Below are 21510 nucleotides of genomic sequence, written 5' to 3' on the forward strand. Positions count from 1 at the left end.
CTTATATATATATATATATATAGAGGGTGTTAAGTAAAAAACGATACAGAGCCAATTACTCAAAATGTGTTTTATGTAAGAATTTGAAATTTGCAGGTTACATCGAGGGTGCAGGGGGACAAATGAACCAGGTCTGTCTTCAAGGTCATTCAAATTTTATCCCTGGTAGTTTTTGATTTATAAGCCCTTAAATGTCGTGTCTTTATTTGAATACCACACACGACCTTTGGTTTTTGGTCTAACATTTCTCTGCTTCCCAATGGTCAAATTAGATCGAGTCACAGTTGTTTAGACTTAAATTTAAACGTAGAACACATGTCTAATTGGAACCAATCTTCTAATCCTAATGGTTCTCGAGATAAAATTTGAATGACCTTGAACACCTGGTTCAAGGTCATTGAAAATTGCATTAACATTTGTCCCCCTGCACCCTCTAGGTAACTTGAAAAATGTAAAATTCTTACATAAAACACATTTTGAGTAATTGGCTCTGTATCGTTTTTTAGTTAACACCCTGTATATAGATATATATATATATAAGTATATAGATATTAGGGATGCAACGGTTCCATGTTTTCGGACTATCTCGGTTCCGGTTTTTAAATTTGCGCTTTGTCGGTTCCGGTTCTGGTTCCTAGCATATAGCATTGTTCAACAAAAATGATGTAGGGTACGTGACGGTTCTTAGACAAAACTACATCGAATATCCAGTGGCGGCGCCAGGGGTAGGCTACGCAGGCTACAACCTACTTTTATTTCGCTTGTAGGGGCCCCAAATCCAGATGAAGGGGCCCCGAACAGCCCCCTAAAATGATTTGCGAAACTAGAAATATCAAAATCCGAATTAAAAGCCTGCTGTTTTTAAGTTGCGAACACTGAACAGTGATTTCTAATATTTTTTTCGAACGCAGCCTTGATTCGTTGTAGTTGCTAAACTAGCTACTTCTAAAAGTGTTGCATCGACGGCCGTGGTTAGACCTTGGAGGAATAAAACAAGTATACTTGTTTTATTCCTCCAAGGTTAGACAGGTGATAAATTGCGCGGTTTTCCGACTCTCCGAGTCCCAATTTCCAAAATAAAGATAAAATAAAGCGTGGCAACTGGCAAGTGTTTTTGCAACAATTGTAAGTGAAAATGGAGAATGCTGTTGGAGGATGTTGCCCATATGTGCATTGTTATGCTCATCGACAAAAAAAATAACTTCCGAGTACATTTAAACAGTCATGTACATTTATTTTGTAAATTATTAAAAATAAACCGGTTTTGTCACAGTTTTGGTTAGTTAGTGTATGTAAAGGGGGGGGGGGCCCAAATTAAAGAATTAAGTAGCCTACCCATAGTAATATCCTGGCGCCGCCACTGCGAATATCACATTATATGTTACTTTAAATTTAAACAACACGTCTCCTTATTAAGCTCTCCAACATAGAAATTTAACATAGAATAAAAACGTGTCCATTGTGTATCCTGCCTTATGAGCTAATTCTAAGCAGTAAAACTTAAAGTAAAGTAGAGTAAATCTCGTAACGCGACTAGATAATCTAAAAAGTCTCCGGCGTGTACCTTGCGTTATGAACTAGTTCTTCGAAGAGTAAGTTAAAATGAAGTAGCGTAAAACTCGTAACGCATTTAAATAAACTACTCGTGTTTAAAGCCTGAACTACATCAAATTTAAACCAGTCTTTACCTACTTTTGGCGACAACTATAAAACTTACTCACTTTATAGTCCTCGAAAATATGCGCCCCCAAACCTCTTGCGCCCCCACGCAGTTGCGTACCCTGCGTACCCTATATCGCCGCCCCTGAGTAGTAACAAATTTGCATTCAACAGTTTTAAGAACGGTAGTTATCGTTAATTGGGCAATAAACTGTTTTGAAAACAGCAGACAACGTGCAATAAACATTGCCTAATTAGTTACAATAGTAACAATCTACTGTTCTTAAAACAGCAAACAGCCCCAAGAAAAAGTGAGCATTGTAAATAATGAAGCTATCGGTATTTAAAAAAAACAGTAATTGACAGTTAACTAAACACCAGCTAACACCATTAGAATAGTATACATCATTGAAACAGTATATGCAACGGTTTATTGAACTGCAGGTGATGTTAAAATACAGCATAAAGCTGTTATAAAAACAGCAAGGTATTTAGAAAACAAAACAGTAACCGACAGTTAACCATACAGCAGCAAACACCATAGGAACAGTATATTCAACCGTTTATTATACGGCATTTGATGTTACAAATGTACCAAAAAGCAGTTGTAACAACAGCGATGAATTTAAAAAAAAAAACAGTAATCGACAGTTAACCAAACAGTAGCAAACACCATTCGAACAATATATGCAACCGTTTATTATTCTGATTTGATGTTAAAAATGTACCAAAAAGCTGTTGTAACAACAGCGAGTTATTTAAAAAAAAACAGTAATCGACAGTCAACCAAACCGCAGCAAACACTATTGGAACAGTATATGTAACCCTTTATTATACTGCATTTGATGTTAAAAATCTACCAAAATGCTGTTGCAAAAACAGCGAGGTTGTTTAAAAATAAACTGTAATTTCCTCTGTTATTTTAACAATGTCGATTCACTGTTATAAAAACAGCACTTTACTGGCATCTACGAACGCCACTACCTTGCTGTTGAAAAAACAGCGTTTTTCCTCTGTGTGTGGGTCCGCCGTGCCCTCATACGGAGGCCCGCAGCCCCACAGCAGGCAACCCAATCCGCCGAGGTGGCCGGTTTGCCCGCCCCCTCTCCGTTAGCCTGGGCCGAAGCCCAGTTACCAGCCCACACCGGACCGAAGTCGGAGGTGGAGATAGGACCATTTGGACGGAGCTAACATCTCCCAGCGTGCCACCGTCCGTTCTGGGTTACAAGAGCCGGACCCCGACTCCCCGGTAAAGCCGCCAGTTATTGCACAGTCCAACCCCTCGTGGGCCACCGCAAATAGGCCTTAACCTTATCACCGTATCGTTATACTATCGTGTACAAGAAAAGAGTACTTCACGCTAACGCTGATGCTCTTAGTTGACTACCTTTACCAACTACACCAGCCGAAGTTCCACTACCAGTCGAATCAGCAGTTAGACTCAGGACCAGTAACTACGACACTCCTACGAGAAGCAACAAAGAACGACCAAATACTGTCGTTGGTACTGCAACATCTACGAACCGGATGGAAATCTCAAAACACAACGGGAAACTTCGAAACTTTCATTAAACGACGCGCCGAAGTATCTACGCTTAAAGGCCTTCTAATGATGGGGAGAAGAGTCGTTATCCCGAACAGTCTACAACAATTGATGCTACGGAACCTTCGCGAAACGCATCAAGGAATGGTGAAAATGAAAGACGTAGCGAGATCAACATTCTGGTGGCCACACCTTGATAAAGATATCGAAGACATCGTACGCCAATGCAAAACCTGTCAAGCACTCACTCCCGATCCGAAAAAGACATTAATTTCGTGGCCAATCCCAGGTCTTCCTTAGCAAAGAGTTCAAATGGACTTTGCGGGACCAGTGGAAGGAAAGATGTTATTCATCGTCATTGACGCTCATTCAAAATGGGTCGAGTGCGAAGTGGTCAATTCAGCAACGTCAGATGCTGTCATACGCTCGCTTCGTCCAATGATATCCAGGTTCGGAATTATGAACCCGTTGGTATCTGACAATGGTACTTGCTTCACCAGTTCCGAATTCGCCGCCTTCACGAGAAATTACGGAATCAACCACCTAACCATTGCACCATTTCACCCTCAATCCAATGGGCAGGTGGAAAGAACAGTCCGTATCGTAAAATGTTCTTTGAAGAAATGGTCTGGTGGAACGAGTGCTGAAACCAAAATCTTCGAAATGGGCTTGGAAGTCTTCAGAGTTGGCAGTCTTGAAGAAAGAATCAACAAAATCTTGATGTGATACCGAAGAACCCCATTATCAAATGGCCTACCACCAGCGCAGCTACTTTTGGGGCGAGACGGCACGACAACTATCGATCTCTGTTATCCTCGCTCAGAAGTCACTGCCGGAAAAACAGCCGCAAAGAAGTCGCAACGTTTTAAAGCTGACGACGACGTTTACATTCGCAACTTCCGAAGAGGTTCTAAATGGGTTCCTGGCAACGGTACCAAGATCATTGGAAACAACATGTATCAAGTTCGTCATGGAGAACGTACCGTACGTAAACGTGAGAACTTCAATCAATCCTAAAGTTTCGATGACCGATGTCCCTGAACCAAATCACGTTGAACGCTCCACGATCAGAGACAACGAGGTCCAACCATCAGAGTCACCAGTCATTATATACGGCCAACCAGAAGAAGCTGGGACAGATTCAACGCGGGTTATCCCTGAGATCAACGACGCCTCACGAGACGTTCCTTCAGTAGCCCTCCCTGAGAACCAGCCGCCAGCAGAAGAACGAATCATTCCGAATGTAGATCCACTACAAGCACAGTCGTCGTCGAGTGCGAAAACAACGAAGACCAAACAACAAACAACACAGATGAATCAACATTTAGAAACAATGTTACTTTCAGTACCGGATCGAGCCACAACATCGGAAGAAACCACCGATAAGATAATAAATTGTTTCTATTTTATAATGGTTTGTTTGTATCATCTAAATACATAACACTGCGTAAATCTTTTTTTTAATTTTATCAGAACATGCTAAAAATATAGGAAACAGAATAAAAAATGGAATACTAGGATTTTATAGGAGCATTTCAGAAATTTCGGAAAATTTGTGATTATAGAATTGCTGGGAGCCCTGTTCTTAAACAAGACAAAATGTTATTTCACATCGAATGTGTTTAGCCATTGGCCTGAAATCGTCTTTAACCTGGAGGTCAAAAATTGTTTTAATTAGGAGCACACTATGGTCGGTCTCAAATTACCCAACCCAAACGTCATTGTAGACTCCTCCCTTCCCACTATTAACAAATGGAAACACCCCTTTCATTACGTCACAAATACTCTGACCTCCACATAGATAATAGCGCCACCAGTCTTAAAACTGTCAATTTGCATTCAAAATTAAAGGGAATATAGCGCGTTCGGTAGTAAAATTTTCAATTAGTATTTAAAAATACGAAGAATAGTAATTTAAATGAAAAAAAAAACAAGTATTAAATTTCTAAAGCGAAAAAGACCGGAGGCACCGTTGATCTGAAGAAATTGAATATTAGCCTAAAAGACCGGAGGCACCGTTGATCTGAAGAAATTGAATATTAGCCTAAATGACCGGAGGCACCGTTGATCTGAAGACATTGAATATTAGCGAAAAAGACCGGAGGTACCGTTGATCTGAAGAAATTGAATATTAGCGAAAAAGACCGGAGGCACCGTTGATCTGAAGAAATTGAATATTAGCCTAAAAGAACGGAGGCACCGTTGATCTGAAGAAATTGAATATTAGCGAAAAAGACCGGAGGCACCGTTGATCTGAAGAAATTGAATATTAGTGAAAAAGACCGGAGGCACCGTTGATCTGAAGAAATTGAATATTAGCGAAAAAGACCGGTGGCACCGTTGATCTGAAGAAATTGAATATTAGCGAAAAAGACCGGTGGCACCGTTGATCTGAACAAATTGAATATTAGCGAAAAAAACCGGAGGCACCGTTGATCTGAAGAAATTTAATATTAAACTACGTGAAAGAAAACTAAATTAAGTAATGCGTTTATTGTAATAAAGTTTATTTTATTTTTTCGGTGACGCCTAGTCAATGAATTTCAACTAGTAGTTTAAACATTTAACAACGCGGCAGGGTGCTATTCTTGAACTGTGAAAAGTTATACGCTCCAATCCGTAAGATTTCCTTCAATCTCAGGGAGACTACGAAAATACCACTTAACAGCGTCCACCGTTATAGGAGAGCTTGGTTAAAATCAGTGGTGGACCCAGGATTTTTTCTAGGGGGGGGGGGGGGGTCAATGAGTTCCAAAACATTTTTAGGTTTTTTGGTTTGGCGACAATAATACATAGAGGTTATAGCGTTAATATTGATGATAATAATAATATATTTTATTCATAGAGATTAATTCGTAACATTTTTTAAAAAGGTCAAGTCGAAAAACGACTTTTAGCCCTAGATGAAACTTTAAGAAAATGTTAATAAAAGATATTTAAAACATGTAATGTAAACATAGTTTAAAGCAATTATTATTATTATAAATTAGTACTTGAATCTCCTAATATAAATTTGCTCGCTAGTGATATAAAAGCATCTATGTTTAAATGAAAACGGCGGTTACTTTGACAGATTTACTTCATTTAAATTAATTATACTATTTAAAAATTTATACACGGCAAAAATATTCATATATTTGAAAAATAGTTAACAGATTTAATGATTGAAAAATTTGGGCTGTATGAGCAAAGTACAGTTTCCTGTTAATAATTCTCACCGTTAAAAGTATAAATTGAATTTTTTTACGGTGGTTAAAACTATAATTAATTAGAAATAATTTACGTCGACGGATACTTTATGGTGAGTTTATTTTAAAATATTTTAAAAAAATTTTAAAATATTTTAAAAACATTTTAAAATATTTTAAAAACATTTTAAAATATTTTAAAAACATTTCAAAATATTTTAAAATATTTTAAAAACATTTTAAAAACATTTAAAAATATTTTAAAAACATTTAAAAATATTTTAAAAACATTTAAAAATATTTTAAAAACATTTAAAAATATTTAAAAAACATTTAAAACATTTAAACATATAAATATTTAATTTCTGTTCCATGGTAAACTTATTAAAAATTGTTAAAAATATTTTAAAAAGAACTGCTACTGCATGGAGTTGTTTAAAAACATAATTTATTTAAATCTTTTTCTTTGGGAGCTTTCGGACCGCGGTCCTTCCTCAGCCAAGCGTCGAGTAATACTAGTTTACAATAAGAACATCGTTGAAAGATTACACATTTTTTACCCCAATTATTTTTTATATATATATATATATATGTTTTATCATTATATTATTACTTTTTAATTTAAAACCCCCCCATCCCATTATGTTTACGGTTCCTGTATCCAAATTCAATTCCCCCCTATCTTTTATATAGATAGCTTCCTTAAAACAGCGTTTATACCAGCCTGTCTCCTGGCAACTACTTTTGTTGAGTTCCAATCAATCTCGTGTTTTTCTTCCGTGTTTACATGTACTGCTAAGCCATATCTGTATTAAAAATTTAAATGAGACTGAAGAAACCCGCCTAATTTATTTTGTTTTTTAATTGTAAGTTTTCAGGTTCGCGCTCTTGGGGAGAGACTTATTTCTTCTTACTACCACACCGACTGAAAAATGTAGTAGCTAACTTATTTTATTTTTAAAGATGAGACTGTTTGCTCGGAACACTTATTTTATTTTATGGAGTTTCTTGGGGTCCTTTCTTAGCGGAGCCCAAGTAGCAACTGCCCAGCGAACCTCCAACTTTCCTCTCTTCAAAATACAAATTTCGCAAGGTAGTGAAAGGGTTCGATCAATCACTGCCCTGATAGCTAAATTTTCCATTTACAAAGTTTATAGAGGAAACGCTAGCTACGGCCGGCGAGGATATGAGTCAGGTCAAAAGAATGTGGACGGTTGAAACCCGGCCGAAAAGATAATCCTTTTTCTCCGACTGTCTGTCGCCAGCGTTTTCTCCTTACAATAGAGTAAATTTTAAATTACAACGGTTTTTTAATACCAAAAGTCTATCTTGTTTTTAAAGTTTGGTTCACTGTTAAGTTTGATGTATTTTGGAAATTTTACATTTAAATTTACATGTGATGGTATTTTAATTTTACATTTTTAACGTTTAGTTTTAATTTACATGCTCAATTTTTATTTTACATTTATTTTTATTATACATAACATATTAAAAAAAAAAGAATTCGAAATGTGAGTTTTCACACTCCCCGCGAAAATACGTAGTATTTTCCGAGAAAATTAAAAAAAAACTTTAAACATTTTCATTATTACAAAATCTATTAATCTCTAACGCGTAGAGGTGTTGCACTGGACGCCTTATTCTGGTATTTTTTCCTAATTTTATTAAGCAAGATCTTATTTCCCCATCTCGTCCCTCATTTACCTCTTCAATAACTCCTAGTTTCCACATATGTTTTGGAATTTTCTCCTCGTGGACCATCATAACATCACCCACACGAATTTTTTGGTTTTGTTTAGCTAATTGTACGTGATGGGCCGTTCTTAATTCTAAAATATACTCTTGCCTCCATCTTTGCCATAATCTTTGCATTAAGGTTTCCCTATACCGTACCCTCCTAGCGAATTCGGTTTGCGTTTTGGGAAGCTTCGCGATATTTAACTTTTGGGGCGGGAGACTGGTTAATCTTCTACCTGTTAAGAAGTGAGCGGGTGATAATGGCTCGGGCTCTTGGTGATCGTTGTAGAGATACGTGATGGGTCTGGAGTTTATTACCGCTTCGGTTTCAAGGAGGACCGTTTCCATTTCTTGATATGATAGTGAAGCCTTTCCTAGAATTTTTCTTAAGATGTTTTTTGTAGTTTTGACCATTCTTTCGTAATATCCGCCTGCCCACGGCGCCTTCTCCACAATGAATTTCCACCTTATTCCTTTATTTCCAAAAAATTGGCTCACTTGTTTGTCGTTGATATTTTCCCACATGGAGTTTAAGTCTTGTTTCGCTCTTTTAAAAGTTTTTGCATTGTCCGAATACACGACTGAGGGGCACCCCCGCCGCGCAATCAGACGTCGAAATGCCATTAGGAATTCGTAGGTCGTCAGCGATGGAACCAGTTCCAAATGACACGCTCTCGTTACGTTGCAGGTAAACAAACAAACGTAGGCCTTTACCTCTTCTTTTCCCATTTTAACTAACAAGGGACCGGCGAAATCCACTCCTACGGCAGTGAACGCGTCGGCTTCCGTAATTCTATCTTTTGGAAGCAGCCCAGTAGGGGCTTCGTGGGGCTTGGCGTTGTGTCTTTTGCAGCGATGACAATACCTCACTATATTTCGAGCCAACTGCCTCCCCGCAGTTATCCAATATCTTTCGCGTGACTGGCTCGCGGTAGCCTGAATTCCGCAATGTTTCATTTCTTCGTGACTTCTCGTCATTAAATGTCTGGCTATTTCCTGATTTCTATTGATTATGATTGGGTGTTTACGCTCGTAACTAAAACACCCTTCATCTAATCTGCCGCCTAGACATAAGACTCCTTCTTCGTTCAATTTTGGCTTTAAAGTAGCTATGCTTGAATCTTTCGGTAGAGATTTCTCTTCTTGTAGCGCTTTCATTTCTTTTCCGTAATCTTCAAGTTGGATGTCTTTAATTAATCTTGTTTCAGCGTGGTTCATTTCATCCGCGCTGATTTCTCCCTTCTCCATTTTCTTCGTTTTGGCCTTGCCCGCGACACGATAGAGATAGGATATTACCCTTAATGCCTTATTAAAGCTGCTATATCTTTTTAAATCCACGACTCTTTGTATGCCGATAGAGTCCTTTACTTGAACCGTCAAAACAGACTTTCTTTTTTCGCGCTGAACTTCGTCGAGTTCGGCTATTTCATTTTCGCTTATTTTCTCGCGAGGCCATTGTTCCCTTCCTTCGGCCAACCAGGGGGGTCCGTGGAACCATAGGTGATCCTTTGTATTTGTTTGGCCTTGGCTCCGCGCGAAGGAATATCAGCGGGATTTTGCGAGCCCGGGCAGTGCGACCAGTTTTCGGGGTCTACCAGCTTGTTTATCTCCACGGCGCGATTTTGGACGAAAGGCTTGTTTTCCTTTGGGGGTTTATTAATCCAGTATATCGCTATTTTCGAATCTGACCACATCTTGATCGCCAGATTCTCCCTTTTGAATATTTGTTTTATGTTCGCGACTAACCTAGCGCCTAGGAGGCAACCCATCAGCTCCAACCTTGGCAGCGAAAGCTCCTTGGTTGGACACACCCTCGTTTTTGACGCAACGAAAGCGATTCTAGTTTCATCATGGTCGGTGACGTATCGTAAATATACTACTGCGGAGTATGCCTTTATACTCGCGTCTGTAAAACAGTGTAGCTCCTTTTCAATTACTCCTTCCGACTGACGATTTTGGTAAATGCATCTCGGTATTTTTATTTCTTTGATGTCACCCATCTCTTCGCACCAGGAGCTGAACTCTTTACTAACTTCTTCCGGAAGACTGTCATCCCACGCGAGTATTTTCTTTTGTTTTTTCAAATCTTCTTGACATTTCCAAAGTTTCTGGAACATTATTTTCGCCCTGATGGTATATGGTGTGAGAATTCCTACAGGGTCGAAAATTTGCGCGAGAGTGCTTAAGAGAAATCTTTTCGTTTTTTGATTAGCTTCTACAACGGTTAGTAGTTTTGAAAAATCTACGGATAATTCATCCGTTTCCGGATTCCAGATTAGGCCTAAAACCTTTTGTTTTACAGGTTTGGCTTCTCCATCGAACTTGTCAATCGTGCCTTTTCTCGCGGTCAATCGTGCCTTTTCTCGCGGTCAAACGACCGCGAGAAAAGGCCCATAATCTTCTTAAATCCGATGAATTTGTTTGCCTTTTGCGTAGGTGCATTTTCGCTTCCCTGATTATTTTAGAGCAATTTTCTGACAGCTCGTACGGTCCTTGAACGTCTTCTTCACCTCCCAGCAGATCGTCTACGTAGAGCTGCTCGTTTAATACTTCGTAGGTTTGTGGGTAGCTTGTTTTGTATTTTTCTAAATGAGTTTTTATTGTGGCCGCTAATAAGCATGGCGATGATTTTACTCCAAACGGTATTCTAGCCATTCTTAAAACTTGATGCGTATTTTCACAAATTTTGCCGTCCTTATCTTCTATTGTCCACAGGAACCGCGTTGAATCTCTGTCTTCTGGCTCCAAAGCCACCTGTAAGAAGGCTTTCTCTATGTCAGCAGTCACCGCTACTCGATGCCCTCGAAATTTTAGGAGCAAGGTCAGCAGGTGCGGATTAAGATTTGGGCCGTTCGACAGGCAATCGTTTAGAGAAGGGCAACCCTTGACATTCGATGAAGCGTCAAAAACTACTCTTAACTTTGTAGTGGAGCTCGATTGCCTGACCACCGCTTGATGCGGGATGTAATAAGTTCCCTGTGGCGCTAATTCGGGACGCTCGACCCTTTCTACTATTCCTTCGGAGAGTTGACCTTCAATCACCGCTTTGTACTCTTCATAGAGTTGCGGTTCCCTTTTGAATCTTCGTACTAGCCCGTCCATTCTTTTCTTCGCTACTGTCAAGTTATCTGGAAGTTTACTTTTATCCGTGATCCACGGGAAGTTAACGCTGTATCTTCCGTTGGCTATCTTTATTTCCCTTTTAAATTTCTTCATAAAATCGTCCGCTGTGGGATCAGTTCGCGCCTCCTCGTGGATGCCCATTCCTTCTAGGCTCCAGAATGACTCCAAGGCCTTTGATATTGTCAAGCTATCTACGCTTACTCGCAATACGCTAACGGCGTACGTACCGACGGCTATCTCTCCGATCCGTGCCGGTCCTTGCACGGCCCAGCCTAGGGTCGTTTCTACGGCGACTAAAGACTTTGAAAGCCGCTCTGTTTTGCCCGTGGCGAATTCCCAATAACTATCGCCTCCTATCAAAATTCCTACGCTCAGATCCTCAGAGTGTCCTGAAACTGATTTGTCGGCTATTTGGAACCCTCTGCCTTCCATTAATCTTTCAATATCTTTGCATCGTGACATGGTTACTGCCTCGCAGACGTAAGGAACTTCGACGGCTGTGATTTCTATCTTTCGCTCGGGTTTGAAGCGTTTTCTAGGCTTATTTTCACTCATCTTCTGACAGCTTCGATCGGAGTTTGATTCCCAAAGTTTGTTATTTCGACTGGACAGATTCCTACTACCGGCAAATTCAATCTTTGCGATATATCTTCCTTTACGAAGCTAGCTTGGCTTCCCGGATCTAACAGACATCTTATTTCTTCCCCCTTACCGCTGTTGGGGTTTCTGGCTAATGCTCTGGCAGTCTGTAGCGGAACTGTTTGGCCGCAGGTTACTAGATTGTTTCCCACCTTTACTTTTTCGTCTTTCGCGACTTCTTGTTTTTCCTTGTTAATTTCTTTTGATTTGATTTTTGCCTTATTAGCCTCATTTTCTGGACATAATGCGATATTACGCTTCCTAGTACATATTTTACATAAATAATAGGGTGATGGACGGTCCTTTACGTCGTGTCCGAAGCGCGTGCAAATAAAGCACCGGTTCGCGTCATTTACCATGCGCTTCTTATCTTCTAAGCTGAAATTCCTACAATTGAACGTTGGGTGCGACGTTTCTTTGCAAAAGATGCAAAAAATATTTTTAACTCTAGCGTTGGCGGCGAAAACAGACGCGCTGGGATTAAGTCTACTAGGCATATTCGAACCAGACCTTGATCTAACGTCCATCGTGGGGGGCTTATAAAATGGCTTCTGTTTTTCCCGCGAAGGCTCACTTTCTTTAACAGATTTTTGGGGGCCCATAAAATCACACGCTTCTCTGTATTCTAATTCCATTCGTAGAAACTCAATAAACGAGTCAATATTCAAGTCTCCCGCTAACCCCCTTTGTTTTGTATATTCTAAGCGAATATCTTTCGGGAGGCATTCTTCTAATTTAAGGCAAAGAAACACCCCATTTTTTGCGGTATCATACCCTAACGATTTTAAACTACGAATGTTAGTTTGGCATTCGTCGTGAAATTTTCTTAACGCAACCAAATCCCTGGAGCTAGAAATTGGGCCTAACATCACTGTTCGATGCCACGGAAGAACTCGTGTTGCTGCGGGCGTCGTCGGGGATGACTCCGGCGTCTCGAAGTTTCCTCTTCGCCTTTGCTCTCGCGACGAGAATTTCTTGGTTATATTTCTCCACCATTTCGCACTCCTTCGACAGTTCGATGTCATCTCCGGTCATCAGGTCGTAGATTTGGGTGTCCAGCTTCAATAACATCGCTTCTTTTAGTTCGATGATGGTAAGTTGATCTTCCACCTCTTCGATATTCAGATCGGCCGGTATGGCATTCAGCAATGATGTCAGGGTATTAACAGCGTAGGTTGTATTCGCCCTGACTGGCGTTCTCAGCGCCTTCAGCTTCTTTATTTCGTTTCCTCGAGTGGCTTCGTCAGCCATGATTCGCTTTGTTTCTCGGTTATTCTTTCGTTTAAATTCTTATTTCGCGACTTGATAATTAACTGTTCTTAATTACCGTTAATTGATTCCCGGGTTTCGGCACCATGAAGAAACCCGCCTAATTTATTTTGTTTTTTAATTGTAAGTTTTCAGGTTCGCGCTCTTGGGGAGAGACTTATTTCTTCTTACTACCACACTGACTGAAAAATGTAGTAGCTAACTTATTTTATTTTAAAGATGAGACTGTTTGCTCGGAACACTTATTTTATTTTATTTAGTTTCTTGCGGTCCTTTCTTAGCGGAGCCCAAGTAGCAACTGCCCAGCCAAAGAATATACACCCCAGGAATGGAAGGTGTAGCTTCCTCTAGTGGATATTATTTGTCCCTAGTCTTCAATGGAGGGAAGGTTGTCGTCGCTATTTCCGATTTCTGTGATTGGTCAAAATTTTTAAAATGATTTGGGTAGTTTGGTCTGCTAATAACGAAAAATATTCTTTTTTGAAAGTAAAAAGGGTCCTTGGTAATTCTTTTGAATTTAAATATAAACGAAATTAATAGTTATCATTATTGATAAATAATAATAATAATATTTTTATACTATTATTGAAAACATTTCACAACATACTGAAGACAAATAATATCTTCTTTGCTCAAGGTATGCATTAATAATATAAAACCTACGCCTATGATTCTATGAAGCATTTCAATGTATTTCCTATTTATTGCTAGGATATTAATTCAAAATGGTGAAAACCTGTTTTTATGGGCCATGTACATCAAAGGAAAACCCCAAAACGAAAAGAGTCAATGGGGCATCTGGCATATTTTTTGTTAAGTTTCCTTCTCCCAAGACAGAACCGGAACGTTGTCAAAAATGGGTGTTTGCCTGCGGTAGGACAGATATTACTATTGCAAAGATAAACAAATGGAGTCATATTTGTTCAAAGTTTCATGGATTCCAAGGACCAACTCCTAATTATCCAGATCCTATCCCTCTGTTGGACGTATTGACTCCATCCATGTTAAAAACACCTTCAGTAAATAAACACTCCAGTGAAATATCATCGGAATCAACCCAAAACGGTTATGTAACACCAAAAACTAAACCCGTGCCATTTCGAAGAAAAGAATTATTTTTAGATCACCACATGACTGAAAGATTAGAAGTAAGATTTTGATTGTTAAATTTAGTACCTCAGTTTCATAGATAATTAACTGATGTTTTATTACTTTCAGAGACCAACTGTTAATACAAGTATTAACTTGGAAATAGAAAATTTATTTCCTCCATCAGGCTGGGCGATGCAAGTTTCGGATAAAAGTGTGACATTTTCTAAACACAAGAATGACTTTAAAGTTATTGAGTGTTTAATTGATTTAAAAGCAAAACCAGAGTTTTCAATTAATATTTTGGGTGATAAATTTCCCTCAAATAAGATATTCCAAAATATTGATATCAAGTGTAACAGTGATATTTTTAATCTTTTGAAAAAAGTCGATGAATTTAAATTATGTCCTGGAAATGTGGATAAAGATTTGGTAGCATTGTTTAGAAAAAATAATAAGGATGATAGTCAAGATCGTAGGAAGAAAGGTGCCTACAATGATAAACTTAAATCTGTCCATAGCGTCAACTGCTTTCGTTTTATGAAATTCAACAAAACTCAAAACGTTGTCCGGAGTGTTCAGTTTACAGAGCAGCCTTGCGGAAAATGAGGTTTCGGGCTATGACCAAACATTTAAAAGCCAAGACTGCAGTTAAACGTTCAACAAAGAAAGTAATTGAAATATCAAGAACAAAACGAAACAGACAGTTGATTGAAACTTTATGCAAAGCAAGACTTCAAAAAGAAAATCCGGATTCATTTGTGTCTATAGTATTAAAGGAACAAATAAAGGCAATGACTACATCCAAATATGGTATGAGGTGGGACCGCTCTTTTTTAAACTGGTGTTGTTATGTCAAAAACAAATCAAAAGCCGCTTATGAAGTTATGAGGAAATCGAATATTATACCTATGCCCACGTCCAGAACTTTATACAACCACAGCCACACCATCAATAACTCAAGTGGATTTAATCACGAGAAATTTGTTCAAATGGTTACTGAAACAAAGCTGCATGAACTTCAAGAACACCAAAAATATTTTGTGCTGCTACTAGATGAAATTGATATAAAACCAGATTTGGTAAGCCACAAAAATTCCGGACTATTGACGGGCTTTAAAGACATTTCACCTGAACATAACAAATTGGATGATATTGAGCAAGAAGCAAAAGAATCTTCAAGTCCCCCACTGGCTACCCACATCTTACAATTCATGCTAAGAGGAATTACTACTAATATCAAAATACCTTTTGCGCACTTTCCAACAACCACTGCTACATCTAGCGCATTGTACACAATCATCTGGGACGCTATAAGAAGACTAGAATCGCATGGATTTAGGATTCTCGGTATAGTTGCTGATGGAGCTTCAACCAATCGCAAATTTTTTCACACTTGTCATGCAAATTTTGAAGGAGAAAACGCAAACGTTCCTTACTATACCAAAAATATTTACTCTCTTGATGAAGACCGTCCAATATTCTTTATTTCTGACGCTCCACATCTCATGAAAACTATTCGAAATGCTTTGTTTTCATTAAGTAGGAAAATGTGGAAGAACGGAGAAACAATTAACGCAAAAGTAATTTTTAGGTTATACTACCAACTACTCAGGGATAAAGGAGAATTTAAACACATTCCAAAGTTAACATACTCCCATGTGTTTCTGAGTAATCAATCCAAAATGAAGGTAAGGTATATTAGGTCATAGTAGTTAATTATTAAAATTCTAATATGTACACTTTCCCTTAGGTATCTTATGCCACACAAGTTATCAGTGAAACAGTCGCTTCTGCCATAGAATTGATCTTTAAAAATGATAAGACTAGCCATAAAGAAACTGTGAAATTTCTCAGAACCTTCAATAAATTTTTTGACTTATGTAACGTAAAGAACTGTAACGAGGCATCTAGATACCTTAAAGAAAATAAAGCTCCTTATTGTTCAGTTAATGATGAAAGACTGAAGGTCAGTTGTCATATTTATGTTAAGTAAAACTTTTGTTAACAGGTATTTTCTCATAGTGGTTAGAAGTTGACCTAATTAATTACTTAAATGATTGGGAAAAAGAAGTTCTAAGCAGACCAGGTGATTTTTCTAAATCAGAAAGACTAAACATGTTGCTTTCTCGGGAAACTATAGAGGGGTTGAAAATGACAGGTACTTAATGAGCCTTACTCTTAATAAAACTTTATATTACATAAATTCTATATTTATTTTATCTAGCTTTATCAACATCAGCGATGGTAAAATTTCTACTAAACAAGGGAGCGTCATATGTTTTAACGCAACATTTAAATCAAGATGTTTTGGAACAGGAGTTTGGGCGACACCGTGCTGCTGGTGGGCGGAATAGTAATCCATCAGTATGGCAATATCAATGCAATATCGATAAACTTAAATCATTGAAAGGATTGGTCCTTGAAGCCATAGGTGGAAATACAAAAATCAATGCATAAATTTGTACTATTTTTAATGCATTTAGGAACCTTTTTATCACAATACTCATTTTTGTTTGACTATGTTACATATATTGCAAATATAAATCTGCATCAGGATCATCATTTAAAAAACTGTAGTCTGAATTACTCTTTTATGAAATTTTTTCTTTGGGGAATTTTCTTTTCCAGATTTGGGGTAGTTTGTTTTTACACTTTCTTGTTTATTTGTTTCTTTTAACGCTTTTCTTAATGATAATTTCCTCCTGATGGCTTCTTTGTGCAAAAATTGGTATTCCTCCTTGCAATCTTTTACTAAAACCTTGCCCCTTGTATTGAGAAAAACATCTACTAATTTCTGAAACCATTTTTGGTCTCCATTAGTTAATTGTATCCAATCATTTGTTAGCTCCAATATTATTGACTTCATAGCCAGTTCTTTAATGTTCATGCCTCTTTGTTGTGACAAATTGTAGTCATAATAACTATCCGAAATATTTTTAATCTTTTCAAATAATCCTAAACAGTCTTCAGTCGCGATCCTTAATTTTCCTCTACTTAATGCTCGAGTCCACTCTTCATTTGAATTTGACATTGAACAGCTCGTTTTATCTTTAACTAATGCTTTTATTATAAATGGTGGACATTTATGTTCGTGTAATCGCTGAATTACAAAGCCTGCTACATAATGCAACGTATCTAGATTTGTCTTCCGTTCTTCAGCATCCTCGTTGAAATTTTCATATAGAGGAATATTTAATTCTTCTCTTAATTTTGATTCTTTTTGCTTCTTTTTAATACTGATTAAAACTGCATTTTCAACACCAATTTTCAGCTCTAACATTAGTTTGTGGAAATAGTCTTGTAGAAATAAGCTAATACAGAACCTTTTCAAATTGATAGTCATGCAATCGTATGATTCAAGTGTTTCAAATATGGTTTTTAACTGATTACTAATATTTTCATTCATACATATTTTGTGGACTTCCACAAAATAATCCTCACGAGTTTTACTGCTCATCACGTTAGATGTGACAATTGAATTCAAAAAATTGTTCAATGAGTAGAAAGTGGTCTCAAATGACACTTCTTCATAATTAAATAGAACATTGAAGAAAGAAACTGCTTTCAAATGGGAAAAGTCCTTCGATTGTTGCTTCATATATTTCAGAGTGGATTTCAGTGCAGCAATACAAGCATCTATGCAAGAAATAAAATTAATTAAAATTATTTGTCATTATTAAACATTAAGGGTTTTTTACCTTCTCTTTTGGTATTCATCATATTTTTTGAAAACAATTTCATAAAAGTACAATAGATTCTTGGCCGAAATCAAAAAATGTATTTTACAAAACCATGCCGAACTAAAGAAACCTAGGCCCGTAAAAGTACGAAAAAAAAATTATTGAGCAGACGATTTTTAATACCGGAAGTTCCCACGACACCCGAAAGCCGCGGCCAATAGGATCCGACTTTCCATTCCTGGGGTGTATATTCTTTGGCCCAGCGAACCTCCAACTTTCCTCTCTTCAAAATACAAATTTCGCAAGGTAGTGAAAGGGTTCGACCAATCACTGCCCTGATAGCTAAATTTTCCATTTACAAAGTTTATAGAGGAAACGCTAGCTACGGCCGGCGAGGATATGAGTCAGGTCAAAAGAATGTGGACGGTTGAAACCCGGCCGAAAAGATAATCCTTTTTCTCCGACTGTCTGTCGCCAGCGTTTTCTCCTTACAATAGAGTAAATTTTAAATTACAACGGTTTTTTAATACCAAAAGTCTATCTTGTTTTTAAAGTTTGGTTCACTGTTAAGTTTGATGTATTTCGGAAATTTTACATTAAAATTTACATGTGATGGTATTTTAATTTTACATTTTTAACGTTTAGTTTTAATTTACATGCTCAATTTTTATTTTACATTTATTTTTATTATACATAACATATTAAAAAAAAAAGAATTCGAAATGTGAGTTTTCACAGAGACCTTCTTTGGTGGCTGTCAAAGACTATATAAAGCTACGCGTAACTTTATATAGTCTTTGACAGCCACCAAAGAAAATACAGCACTAACGTCGCGTAAAACTGGTTTTAACTTCCTTCCCCCCTACGCGAGAACTGGTTTTGATGACGATAAAACCGTCATCGACTGGGAAGTGACGTCAATAACGTCATATCCTTGCAACAAGGTATCATTATGAAAAAATTCTTTCAGGCACACTTATGATTAAATAAGTTACATCTGATAGTATGTAACCAAAGTTACCTCTTCTTTGTTTTGGAAACAAGTGGTTCCTATTTTAATAAAATACATCCTATTAAACATGTATTTTTTTATAATGTGTTTAACAGTTTAAGCTCTAGCGGTCTAAAAGGCTGGCGCTATTTCCGAGGGGGGGGGGGGCAGTTTTTCCCCTTAGGCGCCGCCGCCGCCGATTTTTTTCAACGCCGCCGATTATTTTCTGAAAATCGGCGCGCCACGCCGCCGCCGAACTAATTATCGTTCCCGCCGCCGCCGTTGAAAATTGGTTCGGCGCTATGCTCTATATACACGTCACCATACTTAAATTGGCTAAGTCACGAATACTCGTAGCCTTAACTATTTCAGTCTTAAGAGTATTTACAAATAAAACAAGTTGAATGTTCAATGCCTCGGACAAGTCTTCGTTATATTGCTTTTGAATCGTTTCAGCTTTCTTTACCGATTCCGTATCCGAAAAAGACAGCAACGTTTGGGGTTCGAGGAATGAAAACCTGTTCGCTACAGATTTAAGTAATTCAAAACGCGACTCAATTTGGCAGCTTACCAGATCGGTAATTTTATAATATACCGTTAGTTTAAAATGAGATTCGGCGTCACTAAACCGATAATCTTCGGCTAATTCGTCGTACTGCATTTTAGCTATTTTTTGTCTCTTATTTTTGAATAAAGGAGACACGTTCCATTTTTCTCCTTTAAGAGCATCGTAACTATTCCTTAGCAGGGCCGTCTTAAGGCATGGGCTAAATGGGCAACAGCCCAGGGCCCCCAGCCAGTTTTGGGGCCCCGGAAAGGCTGACCATACAGCCTCTACTCTAGAGATAAGGTTTTAGTTAGTTAAATATTATTTATGCTCATTTATTATTACGTATCTTTTAGTTACGTCTAAAGTAATTTGACTCACCGCCACATCGCGTATCATACGGTACCTACAATTTCTAAAACCTAACAGCGAGTCACTGTCAGTAAAAATCTTATTTTCATTAGCCCTATGTTATACTTTTGAAATTTAAAGTTTTGGTTTGATTATTGTGTAGTGGAATTTAGACAACGGACAAAGAAAGGTTGACCGTTGGCCAGGGGCGTAGGAACCAGGGGGGGGGGGGGGGCAAATTCGAAAGTTTCCATAGTTTTACGAATTCTAGAAGCTTCGTCCCCTTCGTCTTTCTTTGCAGTTTCTAAATTAAAGGGCAACGCAAGTGACCATGCAGGGGGGTAAATTATCTTATAGATAAAAAGAACGACTGCGCATGCGCTATCTGCCATAGCCTTTCCCTCTGTAAAAAAAGCAGAACAATATTTGCCGAATTTATTTTGTATAAATGCGCCTCTCGCGGTTTTTACGCAAAATCCATGCATTATTTAGTCGCGAAAATGGCCGAGGAAAGTGAAGTCTCCGTGCTTACCGACAAATCGGATCCTAAACTTCTACAAAATAAATATAATAAAAAATGATAAATATTATGTCGGGGTATAATCCCCTCACGGTTGATACCTTGTCGTGGTGAGGGGGCTTGCGTGCGCCCATTCATAGTGGGCTACGCTGTCCGGAGCTCGTCTCCTGGTAGGGCCACCCAAGGCAGACAGGCCACTATGGGCGTCAGACTAAATTCAACCGTCTCCGACTACCGGTTGAGAACTGCCATATAAGTGTTCGGGAAGACTTTTCAACTTTGAAATTTTTTCGATTTTCGACAACACGCACTACCTTAACCTTACCCCGGAATAGTGAGGGATGGGTTCCGGAAGAAATTTTTTCACCAAAATTTTTTATTGCTTTTTTGGAAAAATATAAATTACCCCCCAGGGGAAAAAAATACGCACGGCACAATTTCAAGACTACTAGTCTCTTCAATTTCATCATCCAACGTCCCGGTACCCCGCCAACGACGTTCGAGATGGGGATCGCCAGGATTTCAGCTAATGCACTCATCACTTCTCCGAACACTCTATATGGTAGTTAGATTCCCTTTGTCTTGCGGTGTCGGCCCATGTCATCGTTGGGGTCGGGCTGCGCAGCGGCCAGTTGCTTCTTTGCAACCCACCTGTTTTCCGTAGGTGGCGTCCTGTAACTCGGGCGAAGGGTGTTCTGGTGACTGAGTCGCGAAATTTGACTGCGGCGCTCTAGGCCCAGCTATTTTAAGATAATACGTCGCTTTGACCCCTGAGTCTGGGGTAGTCAGGTGGTTTGTACTGACCGGTATATGCAAACTCTTTATTGGCTGGACTAATTGTCCGGTCAAGGAGTATATTTATGTACCTAAATGTTTTAAATGTTGTTTGGTGGGACACCAACAGAAAGACTGTCCACTGAAGGGCTCAGCGACCCAATTTTGTACTAACTGTAGTGACGAACACTCCTACAAGGACTGTAAATCCAAGACTAAGTGTTGCCGTGCTTGCGCGGAACATAATAAATCAAATGGTACGAAGTACCGAACCACTCATCAATCCATTGATTCGAACTGCCCGCTTTTTAAGCGCGAAGTCGAACTTCGAAAATTACGCACTGATTATGGTCAACCACCTATATAGGGGTACACCATCAATCTTTACTTAGGTACT

General features: G+C 38.4%; 2 protein-coding genes across 2 annotated transcripts; both read right to left on the reverse strand.

Annotated features, from left to right (window-relative positions):
• Positions 1-7962: 7962 nt before the first annotated feature.
• Positions 7963-9375, reverse strand: LOC149925490 (uncharacterized). Its single transcript, XM_090161762.1, has one exon. It carries the CDS (start codon positions 9373-9375, stop codon positions 7963-7965), a length of 1413 nt encoding a protein of 470 aa, XP_090017888.1.
• Positions 9376-10452: 1077 nt separating this feature from the next.
• On the reverse strand, positions 10453-11805 carry LOC149925491 (uncharacterized). The gene has a single exon (XM_090161763.1). The coding sequence runs from the start codon at positions 11803-11805 to the stop codon at positions 10453-10455; it is 1353 nt and encodes a 450-aa protein (XP_090017889.1).
• Positions 11806-21510: the final 9705 nt, after the last annotated feature.

Source organism: Leiobunum rupestre, chromosome 10 (genome assembly GCF_980474605.1).
Source record: "Leiobunum rupestre chromosome 10, qqLeiRupe1.1.hap1, whole genome shotgun sequence".
Taxonomy (NCBI): Eukaryota; Metazoa; Arthropoda; class Arachnida; order Opiliones; family Sclerosomatidae; genus Leiobunum; species Leiobunum rupestre.

Excerpts from the sequence above, each read along its gene's own strand:
- LOC149925490 (XM_090161762.1), bottom strand. The coding sequence starts at position 9,375 with ATGGAGAAGGGAGAAATCAGCGCGGATGAAATGAACCACGCTGAAACA.
- LOC149925491 (XM_090161763.1), bottom strand. The coding sequence starts at position 11,805 with ATGAGTGAAAATAAGCCTAGAAAACGCTTCAAACCCGAGCGAAAGATA.